Source organism: Chiroxiphia lanceolata, chromosome 16 (assembly GCF_009829145.1).
Source record: "Chiroxiphia lanceolata isolate bChiLan1 chromosome 16, bChiLan1.pri, whole genome shotgun sequence".
Lineage (NCBI taxonomy): Eukaryota > Metazoa > Chordata > Aves > Passeriformes > Pipridae > Chiroxiphia > Chiroxiphia lanceolata.
The window spans coordinates 7599376-7625169 of NC_045652.1; the positions used below are offsets into that span (position 1 = coordinate 7599376).

Below are 25794 nucleotides of genomic sequence, written 5' to 3' on the forward strand. Positions count from 1 at the left end.
TTTATAAATTGTCTGTTCCTCCTTTTAAAGAGGGATATTCATTATTTTCAAGAGGGATATTAATTACACTACTTACAGAGAGTTTCCTGGTAAGTAAGTTTTTTAGGTAGTTGCTTTAAAATTGTTTATTGAACCTGCAGCAAGCCTGGCACTTACTCTGGCAGACTGTTCCACTTAGCAGTTCCATTAAGCAAGAATATGCCATAAAATAAAAAAAATTAAAAAAAAAAAGTCAGGAGCTCTTTACTTTTGCCCATGGAGCTGTGAGATGCCACAACAGTTCTGTTTAGTTGTCCTTCTTTATTTTGTTAAGATTCTGAAGTTCAGAACACTTTAGTGAAAGAGTTCTGCCAGATTAGTAGTTCCTGGATAATCACTATCTTCAGAAAGCTGGAAAACAAAGCCACTGTAACTCCAAAGTGACTTGTTAACTTTATTCCACAGTAACACTCTCTTATGATGTTATTTGTGACAATTTTAACATCTCTGGAAGACAAAACTCTGGAGGAACACCTGACTTACAACTGTTGCATTTACGTTCCTTTCTCCATTTCAATCCTTAGGCTGACAAACAGTACAGTTTCCTTTCAAAATAAGCCCTAAACATAACCTTGTACAAAAGAGCAGTAAGAGATACTGAGTCCATCTGCTAACAGCTCAATTCCAACAGCTGGGAAAAGCCTCATTCTCCAGAATTTACAATGTTTTAGTCTTCACTAAAACTCAAATTTTAGCTCTCTGTTCTGTCTGAATAATTAAATTTAACATGACACAGCAAGTTAAGGATTCTAGGACAGAGTTGGGTTTTTTTCAGGTCTTCAGACAAGGACAAGAGTTTTGCTTGCTTGAAAATTTTATTGACACAACTGTTTGGTCCCAACACACAAAAAACAGCACTTGAGCCACAAAAGAAAGTGTCCAAACAAAGTAGACAGCTAAGAAAAGAATTCTTTCTCCTCTCTCCCATTCCAAGAAAAAAGATAGTGCATTAATCGAGGGCTTCAGTGACATTTTTTCTTTTAAACAAACATGAATCTGAAGTAGTACATTTATTTGCTAAATTAAAGAATTTCATGGTTGTAATGGTTTTAAATCTGTAAGTCACATCATTCATTTAACCCTTTGGATAAAAAAATATATTGCAATTCAATTAGCTATTTTGTTACACTATGAACACAACTTCTCAAAAGTATTATTCTATTACTTTCAAACAGCGATTTCAGCAGAATCACACACAAACCCAGATAAGATATGCTGACCTCCAGATGTGGTATAACCACCACACTTATTTTGTCAAATACCATATTTTCCTCTGAAGCAAAAACCTGGTTTTCTTTAGTACTCCAGACGACTTGTAGCTGCATCTCATGAAAATATGATTCCTGGCTGGTCATTTCTCCCATGTGTGCTCTTCTGAAATAAAGATCTAGACTGATCACTGTTAACCTTATCAAACTTCAGGTGAATGCAGATTTTCTTGCATTTAACTCATTAAAAGCATTCCAAGAAAGTTTACTTCTAAATTCTTTTTTCTATAGCAGTATGTCTGTAGAGGTTTACTAAGGACTCAAAATACTGTGCCAGAATGCTCAGAAAAACTTCCAAGTGTTTCTTTGCACTTACAATGGCTCTAAGTTCACTACTGGTAATACTTGCCTAAATATAAAAGATTTTATAACAAAATCTGACTAGTAAAATTCTGTCTATAGCCATTATTCAGTGGCATTTCCTGCTGCTGGCTGAGAAATTAGAGCCCGTGTTCCATCTCTTGCATATTACAATAGAATCCATCTAAAAAAATACTCTGTTGGCCAGTGGAAAGCCTCTAGTATAGGTTCTTTCAATACTACAAGCAATTTATTTGCTGCCTGGCAAATACAACCCATTGTAAATGCCATGGTTACCCAGAATGGGTATAAAGTCTCACACACTGGACAATTCTGCTAACTAGAGTTAAGGTCATCCACTGACTTCACCTCTCTTCCAAAGCTGGCCCTTTCAAAAGCCAACACAAGATACCACAATCCAGAAAAAGCTTCCAACACTAGCAGTAATTCATAGAATAAAAACAGACACAGCTAAAAGACAGCACAAAGAACAAGCTTCCCATTTACTGGACATGCTTAAAAATAGAAAACAAGGTTAAGCAGAACAACCTTAGCATTTCCACATGTAGCTAGAACTTTCCTTACAGGTGGAAATAGCATCAGGACCTTCCATCACAAGCCACTTTAATAAGACCCGCTCCATTATCTGTAATTTATGCATTAAATGCATATTTCAGAAATATCAGAATCTTCCTAACTTCATTTCTAGACACAAAGAAAATGTGTGTGTCTGTATCTTAAACTCATGACCCCAAGACAGTCTTTTCCTTAACCAAACCCATGCCAGACAAGCTAAATGTAAGAGGGAAGCTTAAAGCATCAGTGTCCTGGAAAGCTCCTAAACAGAACTGAAAGCTACAGAAAAAAACAACACATTTAAAACAAGTTTTACACAAGATCCACATAATCTTCTACAGACATCTTTAGGCAAGAATTTCCAATGCAGTTACAAGTCATCTGAAAGGTCAGAGAACAAGTTTCTCCTCTGGAGGACAATCAACTCCCTTCACTCCTGTCATTTTGGGTCAGCGAGTTAAAAATTTCTCAACAGGCTTTTGAAAAAACAAATCATGCATTTCTTAATACTGTCTGAAACAATACCAGTAAGCAACAGCCTATAGGATACAATATGCTACATGTATGATTACATCACCAACGAGGCTTAAAGAAAATAAAATCTGTTCCATTTTTGAATCAATACTTTGCTTTTACTGAACACACTTATGAAAAACTGTAAAATTTAAGAATAATTTAACAAATGTCAGATTTTTTTTCAAAGTAATAGAAAAAAATCTGCTCTGCTAACAGCTGTGTTCAGTGTAAAAGGAACAAAATCTTCACAGAATACATTAAATACAAATTAATTCTTCTAGGCCTCTCATTAAAATACAACTGGGCTAACAAACAGCTTTACTTTGTGCAGTCCATGGGTATTTGTCCTTCACACTAAAAAGAAAGAGTTAAAGCTTGGTTACAGGTGCAAGTGAAAAGTTGGCTGCCAATTTCACCTTGTTTTTGTGTTGCTTTTTGGCTGGGCTGTCCGTTGCTTCCTTGTTTACTTGGGTTTCAGAGGACTGACAGGGAGGCACTGAAGCATTCTCTGTGGTGTCAGGTACCACAGACCCAGAGACCAATTTTTCTTGAGCTGTGGTAACAATTCTTTGCTTTTCTTCTTCTGTTAAAATCATTATTTCTAAAATAAATAAGACAATTCAATTTACTGATGCTCTGTTCTTGAAAAATAAAGAATATTTATCTGGTATTAGGCAATAAAATACTTAAAAAGAACTTATCAGTCTGATTTGAAACCAAAAAATGTGTCATGACCACCTCTGCAGCTGAGGTGATGTTTGCTTCTGGCTCTGTCTGCATCATGTACTGTTCAGCAGGTTTAACTTACTTCTCACACATTAAGTCTCTCAGTGCTCAGCACTGTGAAATGATCATGTGAAAAGGTTGCTACAGGTTGGCCAAATGCAAGTTTAGAGCTGGGTAAGTTCCCTGTAAGAGTCACAGCAGGGTACTTCTGGTCAGTACTGGAGTTTCTGATGGAAGCCCCCTGCGTTCCCAACACATCCCAGCGTGTCCTATACACACATATTGATGTGCTTAAATGGAACTTGATGCCTTGCTTTCCAAATTATCAAGTTGTCTTCCATAAGTAACACAGGCAGGCAAAATCTTACCAGAGAGAGGTGCAGGGCGTTCCTCAAACTGGATGAGGTCTGCAGACTCCAGAACCACGGGATCAGGTCTCAGCTGTGGGGATGGCAGGCAGGAAGGGACTGGCTCACACAGCAGGTCAACAGGAGATGTATTTGTGAGGCAAAGGAGCTCTTGCTCTGTTTGATTAGAAACTATAAAAACAAGGGAACATCTTTCAAAGTGTCTCTAAGCTGTGAAGGTGTCAGTGTTTCAGAGCTTGTAAATGTAAAGTCTCCAGATGCAATTCTGAGGATTTGAGAGCTATTCAGTATTTGAAATATTAATACCAAGCTAATGTAATGAATGCTAATTAACCTCAGATTCACTTGCTGCATCAAGAGCATCTAACTAAATACAATGTATCAGACAAAGCAGTAGTATGTTCAACTAGAGAAAAATATATTTGCCAAACTCGTGTAATAGAAGAACTGAGGAAACAAGTCCTAGAGAAGTCTTTAACAGAGAAGGACCAGTTACCAGACAACTCCCCTGCAGACACACTAATATCAACTATTTATGTACTAACACATTTACATGTGAAATTGAAGTTGAAAGCTTCAAAATAAAGTGATTTGCCCTTATTGAAAGGGACGAGCCTAGAGTTCTGAAATAACTCAAGAACCATTTCACAAGTTCTCCAACCTGCAGGTAGTAAAAGATTTGGAGACCACAGCACAACATGAAGTAGGTCACCATTTGCCAGTTATTTTTATTTGGAGACAGATTTACACCAACAGAACTGCCCTTGTTACTTGCAAATAAATAACACAGAAACAACATAAAAACACCATAGAAAAGAACTATATTCTCATCAGAACACAGGAGACATTGGCAGCAGAAGCTGCTACTGACCATCCTCTCTCATGAGCTTAATACCTGTAGACTTAAAATTCCACCACAGTCCATGGGAAGCAGTACCCCAGCATACACTGACAGCTGAGGACACATGCCTAACTGTATACTCAAATTCAACAAGCTTTCAAGCCATAAAGCATATTTAAGAAGTTCATATTTGCTAACTCACACACCTTTCCCCACGCTGCTTCAATTACTCTGCTTATTTCCCTTAAGACAATAAAATTGTTATATAAATCAGTTTTACATTACCAGTGCTAGGTCTTCCTAGATTTAGTTCCATTGATGACGTGGATCCTGGGGTCTCCATCATATGCCCATTATTGTCAGCAAGTTGATTTCCATGATCATCCACATGATCAGCAGGGGGAAAACTAGGTGAGCTAAAACGAGCTACAAAAAGGCAAGTTCATTTGGTTAGTTTTGTCAAGTTGCCTCTTAAAAAAATATTAAAGAAAGCTAAGATACTGCTAAAAATTGAAATAGCTTACTTTTCATATCATTCTTCAGGACCACAATTCTCTTATGGCCATGTCCTTTAATCCAGACCACCTATTGAGAAAGAAGCAGAATTGAACATCAGCACATGTAAACGTCAAAGCCCAAAGCAGTTTGCTCCCTGCCTTTCATCCAGCTTTGCACTGACATTATTTTTTAAAGCAAACTAAATCACATTGCCAACTTGTACTACATTACCCAAGTAAAAGCTTTACCTCAAAATAATTGATGCCAAAGGCAAACCACAGAGCCAGGAAGTGTAGTAACCATATATTAGCAAATCTGAAAGTTTAAACATGGAGTTGCAAAATTCTATTTTGTCACTCTCCACTTAAAGGATTTACATAAAGGAAAGCTTATGGGCATAAACTGGGTCACAAAATTATCCTAGAGCACTTAGGACATGTGGATGACAAGAATATGCCACAGCAAAATTCCACTGTGTGGCACTTCTGAGAAAGTCCCACAATTCTGCACTCCTAAATCCAAAAATGCACCCTGATCCAAATGAGGTTTCAGGACTTTACAACCATATATTCACTTCAGACAGAAAATCAATTTACTCACTCCATAAAATGCCAGGGATGTTTACAACCTTACCAGGACCAGTTCTTAAGCAAAATTTGAACCATGTGTGCTGGTTTAGTTTCTTTTTCTTGTTACACAGTCCAGATTCCTCAGAAATTTGTATTTTCAACGACTGCTATAAGCTCCCTTGGAGAAGGTAATTAGTCCAGTAATTCACCCCAATTCACAGAAACTGTGGTTGTGTAACTACTTTTAATCCCTGCAGAAATCTCAATGTAATTGTGCAAAACAGACTTCTTCACACCTGTGGAATTGCTCCCAAGAGCTCTTCTAAATTATTGCATCCATATGCTTTAGGCTGCAGCACTTCTCCGGTGTATTTGCTATATGCTACTGGGAACTCATGAAGAAAAATTTGCTGATAATGGTAAGTGTGAAGTAAGGACCTCACATTCTTTGCAAACATGTACAGATTTGTAAGCTTGACATATTCTTCTGCTGCACCATTGGTAAAAACCTATTTGAAAAAGAAAAAGACAAAGAAGAAGAGCGCACACCTCCATATCCTCTAGTCACAATGCCTTTGCAAAGTATGAGACACATCAGGAAGGTGAGAGCTTACACACCTCAACCAAGTAAGGCAGACTCTTCAGGAGTTCAGTTAAGGTCATAAATCCATATTCACATGGATTAAGTGAAGTACCATGGACTGTTTCATAATGCTGCTTTAGCTGTTCAACAGAGGGAAAGGATGTTCCATCCCAGGACATCAGCAAGACCAGCAACTGGGCAGTCAGAGTCCGCAGAGACTTCCTATTTATCAGCTGAATTTGCTTGCCAGACTCTGTGTCAACCACCTGGAAAAATGAATCGGGAATGAAGGCAGGGACAGGGAAGAGAGTGATTTATAAATAAGATGTGTAGCTGGGGTTTGTTTGAGCAGAGCTGTATCTGACACTACACACCACCATCTGATGGTCCTCCAGCCAAAAGCACTCAGAATCCAGCTAATTACATGGAAATATTTAAATATACAAGATCCATATAGCTGCGTAGCAGTTTCTGCCACACTGTAGGTATGATTTTACTCTTTGTTCCAAGCCAACATGACCTGACTGAGCTCCAGCCTGAACACCAGTTGCTAAGTTAACATACCTGGAGCAACTAAACCAATGTGCCCACATCCATTTAATTGTAACATCTACAGTGTAACCCATCTACTTACTTACATTCAGAGTCAAAGTCTCAAACCATAGCTCAAAAAAGGAATTTAAAGCATTAGGAGACTGACAACTACTACAGTTACTAGAAAGCTGTTTTTTCACAGTTAGAAGTGAGGCAGGAGAAAAAATAATTTGTACTGTTAAAATAAGTACTATAATACAATCTTTTACTTATTATATGCTAATAAACATGAGTGTTCCCAGAGAAAGCTGCAAGGCTACAAAAAACCAAAAAGAAAATATCATAAGAATATAGAAACTCCATTTAAAATCCTTCAGGAATTTCCTCCTCTCGACTCAATGCTGTACCCCTCATTCCACGTACTGAGACGTCATTTGAGACAGAAAATTCCTAAACACAACCTTGCATACATAAGTGACAAAGACACAAGTTTACCTTTACAACATGGCAGAGTTTCTGCATCAGGGCTGGCACTGAGCTCACATCATAGTCCTGCAGGCGCAGGCTGTACCCGAAGGTCCTGCTGTACTCGGGCAGCAGGTCTGCCATCATCAGGCAGTTGTCCTTCTGCAACCGCAGCAGCTTCACGAACTGGGCAGCAACTGCTTTCACTTGTTCCACCTCTGTGAGGGTGAGGATTTTCTCCTCCCCGCATTCCAGTACCTACAAAAGAGAAGTTACACTCTGTTAAAGTGACCTACCCAGACTAGATGAACCAAGTGTAGTCTGCAGTTAAAACTCAGCGCTCGCCAATCGTTTGCTGCACAGCAGAGCTCAGCCAACTCAAAGAGCTGTTTATACAGCAAGCAAAACTATCCAACTTCTGAAATACTACAAAATAAGCAGCTATATAGCTAACCATTTTAAAAACAAGTGGAACACAACTTTACAAAGAATCACAGAATCAACTAGGTTGGAAAAGACCCCTGAGATCAAGTCCAACCTTTGACCTAACTCCACCTTGTTTAGTAGACCATGACACCAAGTGCCACATCCAGTCTCTTCTTAAACACCTCCAGGGACAGTGACTCCACCATTTAATAACCTTCACTGTGATTTTGAGGCACTGGATTTTCTGATGTAACCCCATTTAGAAAACTTGAATTTGTTAACAGATAGCCTCTTGAATGTGCTCAAAGCCTTGGACCATTTTACCAGAGTAGGTATCACACAAGATCTTCTTAAACACAGCTGTCTACACACTACAGGTGTATAGTTTATAACTCATACTAAAGCTTCTGAGAAAAATAACCCCTGATGAAACAGTTGTATAGATCCCAGAAAAATGCTTCAGTACAGCTTAAGATTTTAGAACTTACAAGTAAGACATCTGGTATGGCTTCAAAGAGTTCAAGTAGCTTTGTAAAACCATAGTAAGCGAGTTTGCACTGACGACCAAAGTGGTGGTGGTAACAAGGAATAAATTTATTGAAGGGCATCCGAAAATGGGGTTGATGGCGCAGTAAGTCCACCACCTCCTTGGAAAACTGTTTGGTTCTCTCAATTTCTTCTTGTGTACGTTCTAAAATTAAAAAAAAAAACCAACAAAACAAAAACAAAGCAAGAGCCACATCACAACACTTACACAATGCAATGAGAAAATATGATGGTTGATTTTCAGCCTAATCACATGTCCTGTAAGTCACTGGTTTTGTCTGGGACTGAAGACCTTTACAAAACTTCCTTGTTTAAAGTCAAAAAACTCAAGTGATCAACACTTTAAGAGGTTTTAAATAGCCAATTACATTGGCATGTTTTCTGTATGGAAACAAGCACTCTAATAATTCCACAGAAAGCTTAACTACATGGTGAAGGAGTAACATTCTTCTATGTGTTTTGGCACCTGTTTTCCTGTCTGTTCCACTAAAAGTGTCCAAAGACAGATAAATTCTTGGTTTGCTAGAAGTTAGCAACACCATTATAAAAAAATATAAGTCACTTCTACACACTTGAGTTACTACAGTTTTAATACAGTCAAAGAACAATTTATTTAGAAACAGTACAAAAAATGTACATGGACGTACCTCTTTTGGGAATACAAATTACCATTTCACTGTCTTGTTGTGACAAACAGATGGTTGTATCTGGAATTTCTGATATGATATCGGCCAGTTCACACACTCCATACTCAGTAACATCCCAGTCCTTAGAGAAGCACCTGAAAGTTGTAGATGACTGTGTGTAACACAAGTATTTAATGCATGCTGTGTAGGCAAAAAATACATTTTTTATAAGTAGAGAAAATAAGCCTCAAATCATAAAAGAATAAGTATAATTCTCATCTTGGCAGTAATACTAACCTGTGAAACAAAGGGAAAATCTAGAAATCCATTCTAACCCGAGAACTAATGAAATACAATAGCCCATTTACCAACTCCCATGAAATTAAATGAACCCAGTATTAAAGAAAGCAGTAAAGTATGCCAGAGAACTTTTAATTTTTGTTTTCATTAGAAGTTTGAACTTCTCCATCACAATGAAGGGTCAATATAGTTGCCACAGCTTTGTACTAAGATTTAAAGTGCACCATTGATAGCCATGTCCTACAGAATTTCTCGTTTCATTAAGGATAACTTACCAGTGATAAGCCTGCAAGAATTCCCTCACAATAACTTGCTTACTGGCCTGGGATTTGAGAAGCTTCAGCAAGTCCTGAGTGAAGCGCTTCACTTGAGCTCTGTGTGTTAGAGTTAACAAGCGTTTGGAGCCCATACCAAGGATCTGAAAGAAAGTTTTTATTTGGTCACTCAGCTCCAGCATCCTCAGTAAAAGGTATTTAAAAGCCAGCTCTAGTATAGGTGGGTGAGAAACAAAGACTATTATACAGACAGAGTTTGGAACAGCAGCCTCATGAAGCCACGCTAAGACATATGTCATCAAAATTCAATGCTTCATCCATGAATGCTATCGCAACTTTACACATTTGTATTGTTTATTTAAAAATTCTACAGCCAACTGATGTTCAAAATAATGTGGCCATAATAGTTTTGTAACATCACATGACTGATTTCACACAGAAATCCTTCAAGTCACAAACTACACATTTCAGCCCCACTCGTGAGCACTCGGCATTTACAGTGTTCTTATGACACACTGCACAATTAAAAACTTTTACCCAAGCACAACCCACAGCTAAAAAGCAGCTTCAAACTTTATTCCAGAGGCTTAAATGAAGAGTTAATTTTCCCAGAATGGGTAGGCACAATAAAAACGACTCAGAAACAGCATCTCAAAGAAGAATACAATTACCTACCAAGGTTCGGTTGACCATCTCTCACAAGGTGGGCTAGGTAGGTAATTGCACAGCACCTATTTTACAACATCAGCCAGTAGTTTGGACAGGTGCAGATACAATTCCCCAAGTCAAAAGGAACAGAGCTGTATCACTCACTTGCAGCACATGAGGCACTGCCTCCAGCAGCTCCATTAATTTGGAATACCCGTAGTCGGACACCCGGCACTGCTTCGCGAAGTGGTGGTGGTACGTCGGGATGAATTTACTGACGGGGATGACGCAGGAGGGTTGGCTTTTGAGGAGATCTATCACTTCTCTGCTGAACTGAATGAGCTGGGGATTGCCCACAGGGCTCTTGGAACGTAGAAGCCAAGGATCTATGAACAAAAGAGTCATGTTATTGAACCTTTCACAAGTCCTCTTCCACTAAACACTGCACTTTACTTATGGACAGAAGCTACAGCATAGGAGCAAATAAGTATGAATACTCAAGCTAAAAGTTTTCCCTTATAACAAGTTTAACAGTTATACAACGTGATTATTTTATTAGCAGAATTTATTAGCTTAGTTTTTTAGCATAAAAAACCCAAAACCTTTTAGAGAAAGGGTTTTAAACAGATATTTACCTGCAGTAGGAGGCGGTGGTTTGTTATGTATCCATTTAATAACTTTAATGCCATTTTGGGCAGTGGCAATGTTAACTCCAGGAACACAGGTAATCAGATGTTCTAAAGGAACACCACCCTGGCCTTCTGGCACCATTTCAAGATCATTGAACTCTGACATGTAACAATCAGGAAAACTTGGGAAGAAAAAAGGAGTTTCCATTATACACTAAAATACCACCAACAAATTTCTGAAAAATATCACTATTTTGCGACAATTCACGAGCAAGAAGCTTCAACAAATTACTGACACATTATAGAAATTTCTATAGAATACACATTTTAAATAAGTGTGCTGTTTTTGCTCAACAAGAGTTTTAAAAGTAATAAATTTCATAACGCACTTATTTGCTATAGAGGATATCACCTTATATAAGAACTGAAGTTTTTACACAGCAAGTAACTTCCATAAGGTTTTAAATCTTCAACCTAAACTAAAAATTTTCAGCCTTACACTGAAAACATAAATTAAAATATTTTACCTTAGTAAAGGCACAGTACCCTCATGTGTCTGTAGAAGACTATGAACTTGAGGAGCAAATGTCTTCAGAGACAAAATCACAAAAGGAATTCTGTAAGAATCTGGATCAAACTCGTGCTCACTGCAAAAATAAGAGGTTCAAGTTTACATGCTTACTCTACACACAGCTTTAGCACAGTATGTCTGTGCTCACATACACCCCCACAGTAAACATTATACTATATGCATAACTGCTACCAGTTGACAACAGCACTAGGTACAGTCACAAACAACTTTTTTTCCCCACAAAAAATTAATACAGCTACAGCAAATTTCCAGAAGTAATACTGAGATGACTACATTTCTATCAGTGTTAGATTAAAACTTTCAAATCAAATTTTAGCAGCACATACCAGGCAGTTAACAGTGAACACCTAATAACTGCTCTAGTAGAACAACCTGGCTCTTGCTGAATGACACCAAAAACTTAACACATGGCTTCAGGAAACCTTCAAACCAGTATGAATCACTTACTAAATGTAGCTGGAGGACAAAGAGGAACCATCAGTTCCAGCTACAGTTATGTAATAAAATTCGGGCTAATAGAAATCTCTCTAGTATGGTTATGGAGGAAGGCTGTACAGAGGAACACAGTGTATCTTCCAGTCCCTGTTAAAAAGGTGTTCAATCCTGGCAGCTGTGCTGGAACACAGTCATCTCACCCAGACACACTAACCCACAAGAACTGCCTAAAAAATTCACTGTGCCACCTCACTGTTTCCTGACTTATTCTTGTAAGCACATAAAGTGTCCAGAGCACACTCTGGAACATATATACCTCGACTTCAAGAGACTTATACATGACAGGTGCTGTTCAAATATTTTGTAAGGTTTTATAGTATTTTATACACAGCTTACATAAAGTCTTTATTCAGGCAATGCTGCTTACAAACGGGCTCGTGATATTCCAACTCTTCAAATATTATAGGGCTACAGTTTGCTGAGGATCCATCATGTGACTGGGAAGATCCCAAGGGACTCTGGCGGGCCTGGCTGCTGGGCAGGAGGCACACGAGCCTCCCACTGCCCTGGTCACGGATCGCCACAGTATCCGTGAGTTTATATAAATCCGATACAATTAACTTACGACCAAATCTAAAAGGAAAAGAGATTGAAACGCAAGCACATTACAAACACAGTAAAGACAACGCTGTAATCTCTACTTTTTTATTTAATAAACAGGAATATGCTAGAAACTATTCTGTGAAAAGTGTTAAGGTAACTAACTTATTCACGCCAATGTAGAAAAATTAAGTAAAATACTGAAAGTAGAACCCCCTAAGAAAGGCCAGTCATTTCCTCTGGTTACAAAATATGCTGTAACATCTACCCATAAAAATCCATAACTCTGCATTCTGTTACTCTCTATAAGTCACTGTAAACAATCCCACAAGATAATATTCTTTTTAAGAAGGAAAAACAACCAGGAACTTACTTTTTTTCATAGATTTCTGTGAATTTGAACACAGGCAAACAACAAGCAGGTGCGTCCTGCAGAATGGACATTGCTTCTGAGCTATAAAAGAGGTTTTGCAGCATTAGCACAAAATTAATCTACTATAATTAGACTCCAGCTCAAATTGGTGATATATTTACAGATGCAGTTTATGAAACTATGAATAAAACAGGACAAATTGCATTCCAAAGTGCATTCTAGCACTACAGAAGTTGTCATTTCAGATCAGAGAGTTCAAGTAGTAACGTTTCTCCTAACTCATCAGGTCATGTCTCTGAAGGAGCTGTGTCTTTCATAGGTGGTGGTAAGATTTGAGCCTCTTTAAAAAGCAACAAAGCTGCAGCATTAAAAGTTACAAGCCTGGTTATTACATTACAAACTTTGAACAGGCAAGAATCAAATAAACTTGTAAATTATACAATAGCAAGTAGTACATAATTGTAGAACACTCTACAATGCAAGCACTAGTTTCATTCTGTGAATGAACAATGACAACTTTTTTTCCTAATGCTTGCTTTCAGTGTGAAAAAAAATAAATACTTGTATTCTCACTAGCATCAGCACTCTAGTTTTATCATCTTCCATCTAGAAAACACATCAAGGAAACACCAACAGCATTTCAACTGTGCACCCATCCTCAAAGAGGCAATTCATATGCACTTCCTTGGAGCAAATAAAAAAATAAAGATGCCAAGTGCAACCTTAATTCAACTGCACAAATTAAGTTAAAGGTATATCAGTATTATGCAGTAAGAGTAGTGAAGCTATTAAACAGAGATTTAGTCTCTTCAAATGCAACTCAAAATATAAGCAGCATAAAAATGCTAAACAGAAAACTAACCTAGTTGTATTTAACACATTCATCAGGTCACATGACAGATTTGACTTTACTTCCCTACCATTCCTTTAATCAGTATTTGAAATCATCTCTCAGCTACTGAACACATGCTAGGACAATTAAGCAGATGCCAAAATGCTTATTACCTAAGTAGAGACAGTGATTTACTAGCAGCTCCCGTTGCTAATGAGACCTGGATCCTCTTACTGCCAATTTTGTATCTGTGAAGACTGTTGACAGCATTGATGGCTTCTTGAAGATTTTCCATCTGAACTATGGCCTTCAACTGATAATCTGTGTGAGGACTGAGCTCGACACTTTTTACCTGAGGAAGAAAACACCTCATACATTTGTAACAAGATATGAACCCCAGCAAGGCACCACTTGAGTAGCAGTCTTGCTTTGGCCAAGAGCCAAATACAATGCAAAGAGGACCTGAGGGAACCACAACCATCAGGACAATGCAAACAAAAGCCAAGTGCAGGGAATCTGGAAAATTCATAGTATTTCATTAGTTCATTAAACAACAGAATCATCTTCCATAGCAGAATATTATGCCAGAAGGATGTCATGCACAGATCAGACAGAAATAGCACTGCTGCAGAAGTGACCTTGCCTTCCATAGTTGCTTTTTACCAATTCACACTCCCCCTGCTTTTGATCACTTTTTATTCAGAAACTGAGTTTTCACTGTGATTTTTTTAAGCTGGCATTAGGAATTTAGCCTTACAGCTTAAAAAGGTTATCCTGTTAAAGCCCAAGTCTCTTCCCTGCATGACTAATGAGCCATTTAGTAGGAATTTTATATGCAAAACTTCAGAATATGAGATCTATGAAGACCACATGGAAATTAAAAACATTGTGCAACTGATGATCTGGTCTTTTTAAAGGAAAAAAAAAACCCACAGTATATCCTTTTAATAAAGTTTAAAAGTCCTGCTCAGATAGCTTGCTGCTCACCTGAAACTAGACCATAAACATGCCCCTAAACACATAAATAGGAAGTACTTAAACAGATCTAAAGGAATTTGTGCCTTTACCTTGCCATGTCTTGAGAAAATTTCTTGTAAGTTTTGCTGCAACTCTTTTCTGGACAATCTGTAATCTATGTTGCTGACCTGAATGTCTGCTCCATTTGCAAAAGGATCAGGGCAGTCTGTACCACTGGTATGATTTACTACATTAAATGTGAGTGGAGATGATCGATTTGAAAGGTTTGGAGACATACTCCTGGGTAAAATAAAAACACTTATGAGCTAAAGAAGTTATTGCACAGTTCTTATACATACAACCCAAAATCACTCAGAAAAAAGACACAGGTCAAGTACACAAATACAGCACTTCAAATGGATTTTCCTAGTATATATATGCACACAAAACAAAATTCCACCACAAGCAAAACATCATAACAAGTATTTTGTATAGAAAGGAAACAATTCATACTATGTTTCAAAGTCACCCAATTTAATAACATATTTGGCACTAAGTATTCTACTTTCTTATTAACACATTACAAAGTCAAACTCCTTCACCTGATTCTAATAATTGGCAAACACCAGATATGCAAGTTTATGAGAATTTAATGGGTCTGGATAGAAGTCTACTGGGAATGTCAAAGGCACTGAAATTAAGAGGAGTAAGATGTTTATAACACCTCTGAGGATTTTTTAGAAGCTTTAAAGTCAAAGTTTGCATGAAACTATTGCCACATCATAAGTTTCTGAAAAACTGTTCACTCCACCTTATCTTTACGTCTAACCTCTGTTAGCTGTCATGCAGCACCACTTTTCCTTTTGTGTCCACATAGATCAATGGAAATAAGAAATGTTCTTGGCACACACAACTCCACTTAGAGCTGTCAAAAATCAATGTACATATAGGTGAAGTCTCACCTCACCTCCCAAACAAGACGGACACTTACCGAGATGACCAGCAACTCTGAGACACGAGCAAAGGACTGAGCTGTCTTGAGGCCGTCAACTTACTGAAAGCAGAGGGATAGCTGACCTGAAATACAGTTTCATCTTTATCTTTTTTATCTACAGGGGAATTGGTAATGCTCCTGGAAGCAGAGGTCTCTTTTCTATTTATAAATACATATAAGAAAAAGAAGAGACATTATGTTGCAGAATTCATATTTTTTAAACAGTAACTATATCGACATATTTTTATTTTTCAACATACTTCTGACTACTTTTAGAGGATGATTCTCCTGCTCCCAGTTTTTTGGTTGCCAGAGACACAGAAACTGCTGCATTAGAGTTATTCTGAGGAGAAGGAATTTCTTCTCTTAGATGTTCTTGCTGGTTTTCTGTATTTCTACTGATGTTCTTTGATTCAAGGCGGCACAGCTCCTATAAGAAAGAGATAAAAGGTCAGCATAAAAGCACCAGACATCCCTTGCCAGAGGCCTTCCTTCTGATGGAAACCTAGATGACTGACAATAGCATTTCTGTTGGCATTTCGTAACAAGGAATTTTTGATTTTCTGTGACACAAGAGAGTAGACTGTCAATTAGTTGAAATATTTGGTGCATGGTAAATCTAACCCTACTTCTCCTTAAAATGGATCACTCTAGATGTTAGACTCATTACCAGTGAAAGTGGCAAAACTGGCTAGGATTCAAGGCTCTAACTAGCAGCAGCATTTCCAAATTGAGAAAAAAGGGGAACAAAGGGGGAACAACAACCCTCAAATTAGTTATCTGCTTTCCAAGCATATGAATATAGCTCTCATTCAGCAATGTCACTATACATTACTATTATTCATTTAATGGGACAAGTCAGAATTTTAACAGAAGCAACCCTCAGAACACAAGAAAAAGCAAGAATATTTAACAAGGTAGAAAAATACCTGTAAACTTTTAACATTTGTGGGTTTGACGACAGATCCATGAATCTGGAATCCCCTCCCAGCAGAGCCTTTGGTACCTGAAGACTGATCACTCGAGTCTTTGTTGAGGAGGCACAGCTTTGTGCTCTTATTAATTTTTTTGGGAGACTTGACCTTCTCAGTTCCCACAAAGCTGGAGCTTTTTGCTTCATTAAGTTCTTTGTTCTTGGGAGTAAAAGACACTACAATCCTGTTACCAAAAACATCTTCATTTTCCATTCGCTTCCGAGCCCGTTCGGCACTTTCCTGGTTTAAAAAGCGGAGGATTGCACTGCTCCCAGAAATGCTCAGCACCTTCCCTCCACAGTTGTCTGACAAACGCCTCAGTCTATTGCTGACACTTTTGCTGTCTCTGTTTGTTGGCAGATTATAGACATATAACAGTGTATGGCAGGCCTGTTTAGAGGAGGAAGATTTTAGTTTGATTATGTCAGGATATCTTCTTGTTCAAAACCAGCTGTTTTCCATTGGTTCTGGTGACATATGCCCTCCTCCCACCACTCCCATCCCATCCTCAAGTCATTCCTTTTGCAGCACAACTTGTTTGGAAAACTCATACCAGGTTAGATTGTCAAACTTCCATCTCCAATATAATTTAAAGTTCAAAGAGACTACAGAGTCCTTGATCAATGGATCAGTACCTGATCAACTCCCCAGATGAGAAAGCATCATTGTTACCCATCCAACACTCTATATGTTCTACACAGGCATGTGAACACATAGTTCAGGAAGTTATTTCAGAGAAAGAAAAATCCATGAGTGCTGTACAAAGACAGCACAACAAATCCAGAGGGAATCACCAAACAAGACAGAAACCCAAGAAAAGACACAGTCACTAAAAACTTAAAAAAGCACTAAGATGTCTTAATGCACAACTAAGTTCTTACCTGAACTTTCTGTGTGTGAAAGAAAAGCATGTAAGGTACCTTATCTGGTAAAATATTTACTGATAAGAACATGACCTTGCTATTTCACTTTTTAATTACTTTCTCATTTTATTATGTCATTCTTTCAGTCTTAAACAGAAGGCAAACATTCCCATAGTAGTAACTGATATATAGACAATGGTCAGATAGGCAGCAGACATAATGCCTCACCATAACTAACACATAATTTCAGCCTGCTCTCCTCCTAAATTAGAACAAAAAAAATGGAATTTGACACTTGGAAACATCTGTTACATCAAGAATTAAAAACTTTACCGGCACTTTTAGTGGTAACCTCGGTGGCAAGTCTGAAATAAATTCTTCAAAACAAATAAGCTCGTGAGCATGATGCAAGAGTGCTTCTGAAGCTTGGTTTTTATGTATCAGAATTATTCGGAAACCGTGTCGATGTCTCAGGTCACTCAGTTCCAAAGCAAAGTTGACATCCGCTGGAGAAAAAACAGGCAAGGAAACACTTGAAAAAGCTCAAAAAACCCCCAACAAAACTGATTAAAGAAACAAAACTGCAAATCTCACTTGACAAGTTCTAGTTATCATTAAAACTTTGCAATGAAAAAGCATCAACAGCTATAAGGCTTCTTGACAGACAATTTAAGTCAGCGGTTTGCGTTCAGTCTCAAGGCAAGGGCTTCCTTTTAACAGCACCTTGTAGCAATTCATCAGTAGGGCATTGGACTGGTACTGGATATTTCTTTAGCAAACATTTCTTTAGCTTTACAGAGAAATCCAGGGCAGCACACAGCAACTCAGCAGCTGAGTGGTTGCATATTTAGCTGCATAATACACTACTATGTGAATTAAAAACAAACACATTTTGCTCAGACCATAAATGAGTTTTACAACATAACCCAATGAGTTTTACCTTATCAGCTTCCTGCTGAAGCTAATTTTAGACAGTATTTACTCACATACCCACTGACACTCAACAAGACACCAGATCATTGCACTGACTGAACTAAGCCAAGTTCATCTTACTGTCCCTGCCACTGACATTAAGAATTCTTCAGCAGTTCAGTTAAAGCTGGTCCTAAACACCACCCTTGGAAAGCAAAAGTGTGTCATATGCAAAACCACCACTGAAGAGAGGAACTGAATTCTGCACTGTACATAAGTGCCACAAACACTTACTTGACACAAGAACCACAGTAGCAGGTGCAGTGTGTGTATCAGCAAACCTCCTAAGACTCTGCCTGAGTTTGTCATCAGCAGCATTCTTGGCTGTAGCATTGATGTGTGCAACTGTCACCTGTGGAGATACATAGATATACTCTAAAGTAAAGCTTCAATGTGAACTGTTGCTTGCTTTAGTTGTTTTAAAGTTGAAATACAAGCTTTTCACATACACCTTTTCTTTAGATAAATGAATGTACACATGAAGGAAATAGAACACATATGAATCTCAAACTGTTCTAATGAGCAATAAACTTCAACCCTAGCTGTTCAGCAATGACTCCAGGATGACTTCTGCTGTTGTGTGTTAAAGATCACAACCTACAGAGCCTAAAAACATTCCAAAAAACTGCAGCTGAAATAGAGGGTTGACAAACATAGCAAGTATTTGCTATCAATTCATTTTACCTCACACAAGCAGATAAACTGTTAAGCTGTTATCAGATCTGCAGTTTAGGGGGTGGAAAGGAAATTTCTGACATAGAAACTAGTGCAAAAACTTAAAAAAAAATACCAAGAAACAGGAAAAATATGGAAAAAAATATGTAGTGTTAAAGGTGCCTTCACCAACACCACTAGTGTCCTTACCAATCAGCACAGTATTCCCTAACAAAGTAAAAAAGTTAAGTTCACAGAATCTTAGTTCTTTTAGGTTAATCACTTAGTCACAGATTTGAAGCATAACACAAAAACTCCACCACCACATTTTACTGAAGGAGATAAAAATTCTCTCACTAGAACAGTAACCTACAGATAATGGAATGCAGTTTCAGTTTTTATAAATATCCCACCCAGAAAAATTTAGCATTGAAGACCCCACCCATAAACTGCAGATAAGCTCATGCACTAAACCCACAGAAGCAAACAAAGCTTTAGTGAACATGAACCACTGCTGGCACACTCAAAGGGCACAAGTTCTCAGGCAAGAACACCCAGCAGGTGCTGTTTTGATACCTGGCAGTTGTTTAGCTCCTGAATAACTTCTTTATTTTCTTTACTAATGTCACACACACAGATGAATTCTGCCTCTCTGTGACCTTTAAAAAACTTCTCCCGAATCCTCTGCACAACTGCTATAGCAGAACGGCCAGTGGGAACTGAGCAGTTTTCAATATCCCAGAAGACTCCAATGGGGGGTAAATTTTCCAGAACTTGGCCTGTTATTGCAACTTCGGGAGACCCTGTACAGGTTTAAGAACACATCTCATTTTTATCTCCAAATACCAGAAGTATTAAACTTCACATACGATAAAATTTCCACTTGGGAAGCTTTATGAATGGCAAGCTCAGGAATGCAAGTTCAGTTTTATTTTCCTAAGGAATCAAACAAACCAGACTTTAACAGAAATTTAGTCACTGTCAAATTAGGATAAAGATTCAAGACAACTTTGACTTTACTTTTAAGCTCTCAAACAACCAAGTAATTATTTTAAAAAAGTTATTGAGTGCTGAGGTGGTATATCTGCCACAAAAAACTGTCTGAGGTTGTGCAACACCAAATTCAGTGGGTGCTGTATCAGTAATGGAAATGAAATATGGAATCTGATCAAATTACAAATTAAAGTTGAGAATTTAAAATAAGGCACACCAGACAATTGTCATATGTGTTTGGGTATATGTTAACTAGTTAGTCTTTGACAAGATTCACTGGAATTCTATTTTGTAAAGACATTTAATTGGGGTGTCACACCTTAAAGTTGGTGTAGTCTTAAAGTAAAACTATCCAATTTTAAAGTTTATAACTTTGACATTTTAAAGTTTATAACTTTCATACCTGATGATTTTGTAATTGAAGCAGTACTAACACTGTGGAAAGATCATTTAATTATTTCACACAGTATTTTCCTCTTAAGAGCACTTTAAAAGCTATATTGTAATTATAAGTGTTACACCTTTACTACATATGAAGGGACAACAGACACTAGACAAGCAAATGCTTTTCAAAGTATGGCTGAAGATAATTTCTCTATACACCACCAGCACAAAACAGCTTCTGAGTCCTCACAATTTCTTTTTCTACTTCTTAAAACAGTGAAAAACCCCATAGTAAAGAAACCAAAACTTTAAGCAAAAAATGCAGTAAGTTAACTATGTAGTCAAAACATGTAAATCCAAGTCATGAATTATCAAAACAGAGACAAAATATTTTTTTACTGTTTGATCTTCTATGACTTTATAGAAGTTCCCAGACAACAGTGCAATTTAAGAGAACTCTTCCACTGCAACAGTATTTAAAAGGAGGACATTCACGACATGGAAGTTTCAAACAAATGTGGTTTACCATAGTTCTGTGGTGATTTGCCAAGGCTGCTTGCCAGTAGCAAACTCTTTTCATTTCCTGCTCCTTTGGTTCCACAGCCATTACAGATCGGGATTGGAACAGGTGCAGTTTGTGCACTTGGAGGAGGAATATTTGGCCAGATTTTAGCAGCATCAACTAAGTTATTTCTGGTTGGCTGTTGGGACAATTTTTCAAAATACATATTAATTTAGTATAGAATACTAATACATGCCATTCCATGCTAGAAACACTCAGTTTCCCTTCTGCAACAAATGCAAGTTCAGATGTACTCAACGAAGTTAATTAACAACAGTATCACTGCATAAAGGAAGCTGCTATCCTAGAGGCTTTCCCAGTATACCTAGTTCTAGGTTTCCCAATACAAGGAAAGGTTCTATGAAACTCAACATATCAAGAGGTGCCACCTTTAAGTAGTATTACTATGTTTAAAAAAAGAACCAAAAATACAACCAAAGACCTCACATGTAAAACCTGCACAATTCAGAGTACAAGGTTGAAACGCCCTCCTCCCCTGCCCAAAAAAGAGATAATTCCATATATACTGAATTCACCACTTAGTTTATTGAAGTGACATTTCACTCTTCTGCTGGAAACTCAAGCTTGGAAGTTTAAGTAACACATCTTGCAAAGCTGAGTATATTATTTCATTTGGAATTCCTAGTAATATTCAAACACAGTTCTAATGAGTTCTGAACTGGACCAAATTGGTACCGAAGTATAAATTACAAATTTGGCAAGGCTGAACTAAGACCTACCAAACTAAACCGAAACTAGAATACCTTTGTTAGCATAAGATGAATCACCTGACTTACAAATGGCTCCTTACTGATCAACTGCCCAAGGGTACATGTTAACTGCTGTTAGCCTTTAGTCAGAGTCCTTACTACAGAACAGCTTAATTGGAGCTGTGAAGAGATAACTGTCTTTCAAATCCAGTAACAATTCCACTTGAGTACTTTACAAATCCCCTGGAAGCTCAGCATTGTAATAGCTCCTTTGTCTTCCTATTGCACTGAATGTTACCTCAGAAAAGAGATCAGCTTCCAAAAGGGTACCTGGTGCACCTGGACTGTGCATCACCAAGTAGGGGGGTGCAGGCTGCACCCATGGAAGCTGGTGTTTTGCTCAAGTAACACAATTTCAGCATTAACTATATTCCACAGTTAAGAAGGGAGAAGTGTGAGGTGTACAAACCTTGCTCAAGCAGTCACTGCAGTAGTGAGAGCCCTTCAGACAAACGGGAGGGGCCACGTTTAGGTGCAGAGGGTTGGCGCACACACGTGATGTGAGCTCCGACTGTGCAAGGTGCTCGTCCAGGTGGGCTGGAGCCCCACTTGTGAACTCAGGACAAGGGAAATAGCCAGGAGATGTGCAGCTCTGCAGGGCTGGGAACTGATGCAGTTTGTGCACGTTACCATGACAGGGCTGGAAATGGAGTTTCCCACAACAGGCCAGATGCTGACAGGAGGAGACACTGTTTTCTACGCACATGCCAGAGAACTCACTGGAAATTCCTGCCAGGCTGCTTCTGGCTGGAGGGTTCTTCAGTGAAGATGCAGACTGGTAAGCAAATCCTGACCCCACCTGACAAGTTATCGTCCCAGTGCTTTTTGAGTCTAATACTGTGCCAGGGTGAATCAAGTTACCACCACCACCACCACAATGCATCTGTGGAGGACAGGAAGAGTCAGAGCCATGAGCACAGCAGCTTACTTTGGGGCCAGGGGAGAGCTGTAATTGCTGTTGCTGGAGAGGATGAACATCAGGAAGCGGCACAGCTGGAAAGAGTTTAGAGCCAGCATTGTGAGGAGATGAAGCATCCTTCAATTCCACAGCAGCTTTCTTGTTCTCCATGTAATCTTTCTGGAAAAAGGAAAGCTCCGTTACATTCAGATACATAAACAAGGCAACAATTTCACAGGATGAGCAGCATATTTTTAGACTGTTACAATTTTGATGATAGATGAAACTTTTTAAGGTGTTATCTTTATGACTAGTATCACCTTACTGATTGAACAAGTAAAATATTAGAAGAAACATGCCAGTTATGTGTGCCAGCCTTAGGTATACTGGCATCAGTAGAATATTGCTGGAAGCAACAAACCCAAAAAGCTATAAACCAAATAGCAGTGTGTCTATGAAACAGAATCTAAAAAGCAGAAAACTGTTGCCTAAGGCTGAGAGAATCCTTGTAAGAAGAAACACATATGCATACAATGTAAAAAAGCTTCACAACTTACATAAGTTATAAGCTACATAAGTTGTATTTGAATAAGGACTTTAGAATTGTATTAATGTTAAAGGAGTAATGCATTAAAAGAGTAATACTTCAAAAAATTAGAAATTGTATCAATGCAGAGGGCAAACAAGACTCAAGTTTCACAATGACTGCTTTTTGCCTACTCTGATTAAAGATATCAAGATGCACAGACATAAAAGCATAGACAAAAACAGATGTGGGGTTTTCTTTAATGTCAGCAGTGAGAACTAAGCAAGGTTAGAAGTAGCACAGAATAGCCAAGGTCAGAAGAGATAACCTGCACAGAACACATTGCTCCAGAGCCTTTGAACAACTTTTATTTTCCAAATTGAATTTAATGCATCTCCTACTACACATTAATGAATAATTGATCACCCAACTTCAAAACCATTCCTCTCCACTTGATGCCACATCTCACAGAGATAAACTCTGCCAAAGATCTGTCTGGAACTGATTTACATATTAAATTCCAGATTTTATAGCAGCTGCCTTCCTAACCCCTGACACATGAAGACAGCAATAAGCTTATCCATTTCCCCCATGTCCTTTACTTAAAATCAGACTGAATGTGCATGAATGGCACTTAATAGTTGGAGCTCACTTGCTCAAGTACTTAATCATGTTGTACTATTCCTTCTATTCCTTAAAATTTTTCATCTTAAATGTACAGAATCACATACACTACAGAAAAGGAACATTTAAAGAAATGGAACCAAGGAAAAATTAAGACATCAGTGAAGAATAATATCCACAAGTGCTGTAACTAATAATTATTATTCAGAAAACTAAATTTGCCTCCAAGCTAAACAGATAAAGAACTAGAAGTATGAAGATTACCCCTCTACTCAACTCTTCAGCAATAACTCTGCAGAGCTCTCAGGAAGCTGCCTTACACACCGCTTCAGCAGTTAGTTGTATTATCCCAAACAGCTGTGGAGAGTAAAGCCTGTCAAGCAAAGCAACCTGCCTGTTTTCCCCACACTGATGGGAGTGCTACAAACACAACTGAAGGCCTTAAACCCCCCAGGCAGATTTTGTATTTACAGTGGGAACTGCTGTCTTCCCTCCCTCCCCTCCCCACTCCGATCTTTGGTCAGTCATCCCCCCCTTGGCACTGGGAGACCAACTGTGCTTTTAGGGAAAGTCAGGAATTACCGTTTTTGCACCACAAGGCAAAGCCTTCTCAGCAGCAGAAAAGCAATTAGAAAGTTTCCAGAGCCATGGTTTAGCATCATTCTCTTGTCTCTGAAGCCATCCCAACGATCTATTGCAGACGTTCTCTGTCCTGTTTCCTTCCATCATACAGCCAAACAAAAAGGTTCAACATCCTCTCATCCCCCCTTCCTTTCATTCTTCCCACCTGCTAGAGGGAAAAAAAAAAAGTATGCTTTGAATACCTTTTAAGGTAAGACAGAAAAACCATGGTGGTCTTAAGAATTGCTCCATCACTGAACCTGCATTATTTATGTTAAATTCATAATGGACATGGGCATAGCCTTGGCTATTCCTATTTAACACAGGAATGCTCCTCATCACCTGCAGCACAAGAGAGCCAGTCTGAGGGAAACACCACTGAAGTCCACGGCATCCATTGTGTGGATCACACAACTGCACAGCTGCTGGCATGAAACAGTGCCCTGAAACTTCCAGGCCACCCTCCCAGGAAGAGAAGCCAGAAGGCAGGTTGGCAAGAACAGCTCAACAGTAAATACAAAACAGGTGCAACTGAACTCAGCTGGAAAAATTCAACTGCATATTCATTGGCTTTCCACTGGCTACCAAAACTACACATACCTGTATTAAGCACATAGTATTTTGCATTTAAACAGAGCTTCAAATTATTCAAATGATTTACAAATACTTCTACTAATCCTCAGGCTGCCCCACAGCACAGGAATTTAGCTTTATAGGATCACAAAGCAACCTAAGGGCCAGTCACAAAGCACCAGAAAAACTGTGATAAGCAACAAAGTCTTCTTACTCTCCAACTACGTGCTGCATTCATTAATTACACTCCTTCAGCTTCTCTTGAATTTAAACACAATAACACCATGGAATACATTTCATAACATTACATCTGCCCCTGCATGGTTTTGAACCTCAAAACAAGTTTCACTTTCTTTTTTTTAAAGCAGAAATACTCGTTCGCATGAACCCTACGTATCCAAAAATTATATATACGCATACATGGATGTCCAAAATGCCAAGCTCACCAAGTTCTTCAACTCTAGAGCACGGTACTTTCCAAAGCGCCTCACAGCACCGATTGCTTTGGGAATTTAAACGGTAAGCGAAAGGAACAAAAGTGACGTTAACCACGAGTGCCCGCGCTTTGCTCCCCCGCACCACGCGGCTCCCGGGGCGCTCCCAGCCCGGCACGACCCTCCCCGGCCCCACACCGAGCTCGGGCCGCGGCCGCCGCAGGGGGACGGCACGGGCCGTGCCGCGAGGGGCGCGGGAGCTGCCCGTCCCCACCGCAGCAGCCCCGCGCTGCCGGGGCCCGTCTGGGTGCCGCCGTGCCCGCCGTGCCCCCTGTCCCGGCTCGCCCCGGCTCACCGGCCCCGCCGCCCCGGCCCCGGCCCGGCCCCGCCGGCCCTTTGTTGTCCTCCCTCCTCCTCCTTCTCCCGCTCC

At 38.9% G+C, this 25794-nt stretch overlaps 1 protein-coding gene across 3 annotated transcripts; it reads right to left on the minus strand.

Moving 5' to 3' along the window:
- Nucleotides 1-835: 835 nt before the first annotated feature.
- On the minus strand, nucleotides 836-25736 carry MARF1 (meiosis regulator and mRNA stability factor 1). 3 transcript variants are annotated; one of them, XM_032703457.1, is made up of 27 exons: nucleotides 25377-25474; nucleotides 24319-24526; nucleotides 22098-22766; nucleotides 20883-21057; nucleotides 19556-19782; nucleotides 18560-18677; nucleotides 17687-17859; nucleotides 16446-16880; nucleotides 15777-15946; nucleotides 15514-15675; nucleotides 14633-14822; nucleotides 13739-13917; nucleotides 12734-12814; nucleotides 12157-12393; nucleotides 11261-11380; nucleotides 10740-10915; nucleotides 10270-10490; nucleotides 9457-9599; nucleotides 8903-9036; nucleotides 8198-8400; nucleotides 7314-7541; nucleotides 6320-6550; nucleotides 5998-6210; nucleotides 5159-5219; nucleotides 4920-5060; nucleotides 3794-3964; nucleotides 836-3300 (listed from the first exon to the last, which is right to left on the minus strand). In XM_032703457.1, the coding sequence occupies exons 2-27, from the start codon at nucleotides 24463-24465 to the stop codon at nucleotides 3068-3070; spliced, it is 5238 nt and encodes a 1745-aa protein (XP_032559348.1). In that variant the 5' UTR covers nucleotides 24466-24526; nucleotides 25377-25474; the 3' UTR covers nucleotides 836-3067. The 3 variants fall into 3 exon arrangements, with proteins under 3 accessions (XP_032559348.1, XP_032559350.1, XP_032559349.1); XM_032703458.1 differs by lacking the exon at nucleotides 25377-25474 and adding an exon at nucleotides 25720-25736 and having other exon boundaries at nucleotides 3068-3300; XM_032703459.1 differs by lacking the exon at nucleotides 25377-25474 and having other exon boundaries at nucleotides 22098-22762; nucleotides 24319-24433.
- Between the last annotated feature and the right edge of the window lie 58 nt (nucleotides 25737-25794).

Bases quoted from the DNA above. Each gene is read 5' to 3' on its own strand.
- MARF1 (XM_032703457.1), bottom strand. From the start codon at position 24,465: ATGATGGAAGGAAACAGGACAGAGAACGTCTGCAATAGATCGTTGGGA. The intron at 15,947-16,445 runs GTATTTTTCTAC...TCTTTCTTATAG, and splicing joins CAAATGTTAAAAGTTTACAG to GAGCTGTGCCGCCTTGAATC. The intron at 6,211-6,319 runs GTGTGTAAGCTC...TTTTTCAAATAG, and splicing joins GTCTGCCTTACTTGGTTGAG to GTTTTTACCAATGGTGCAGC.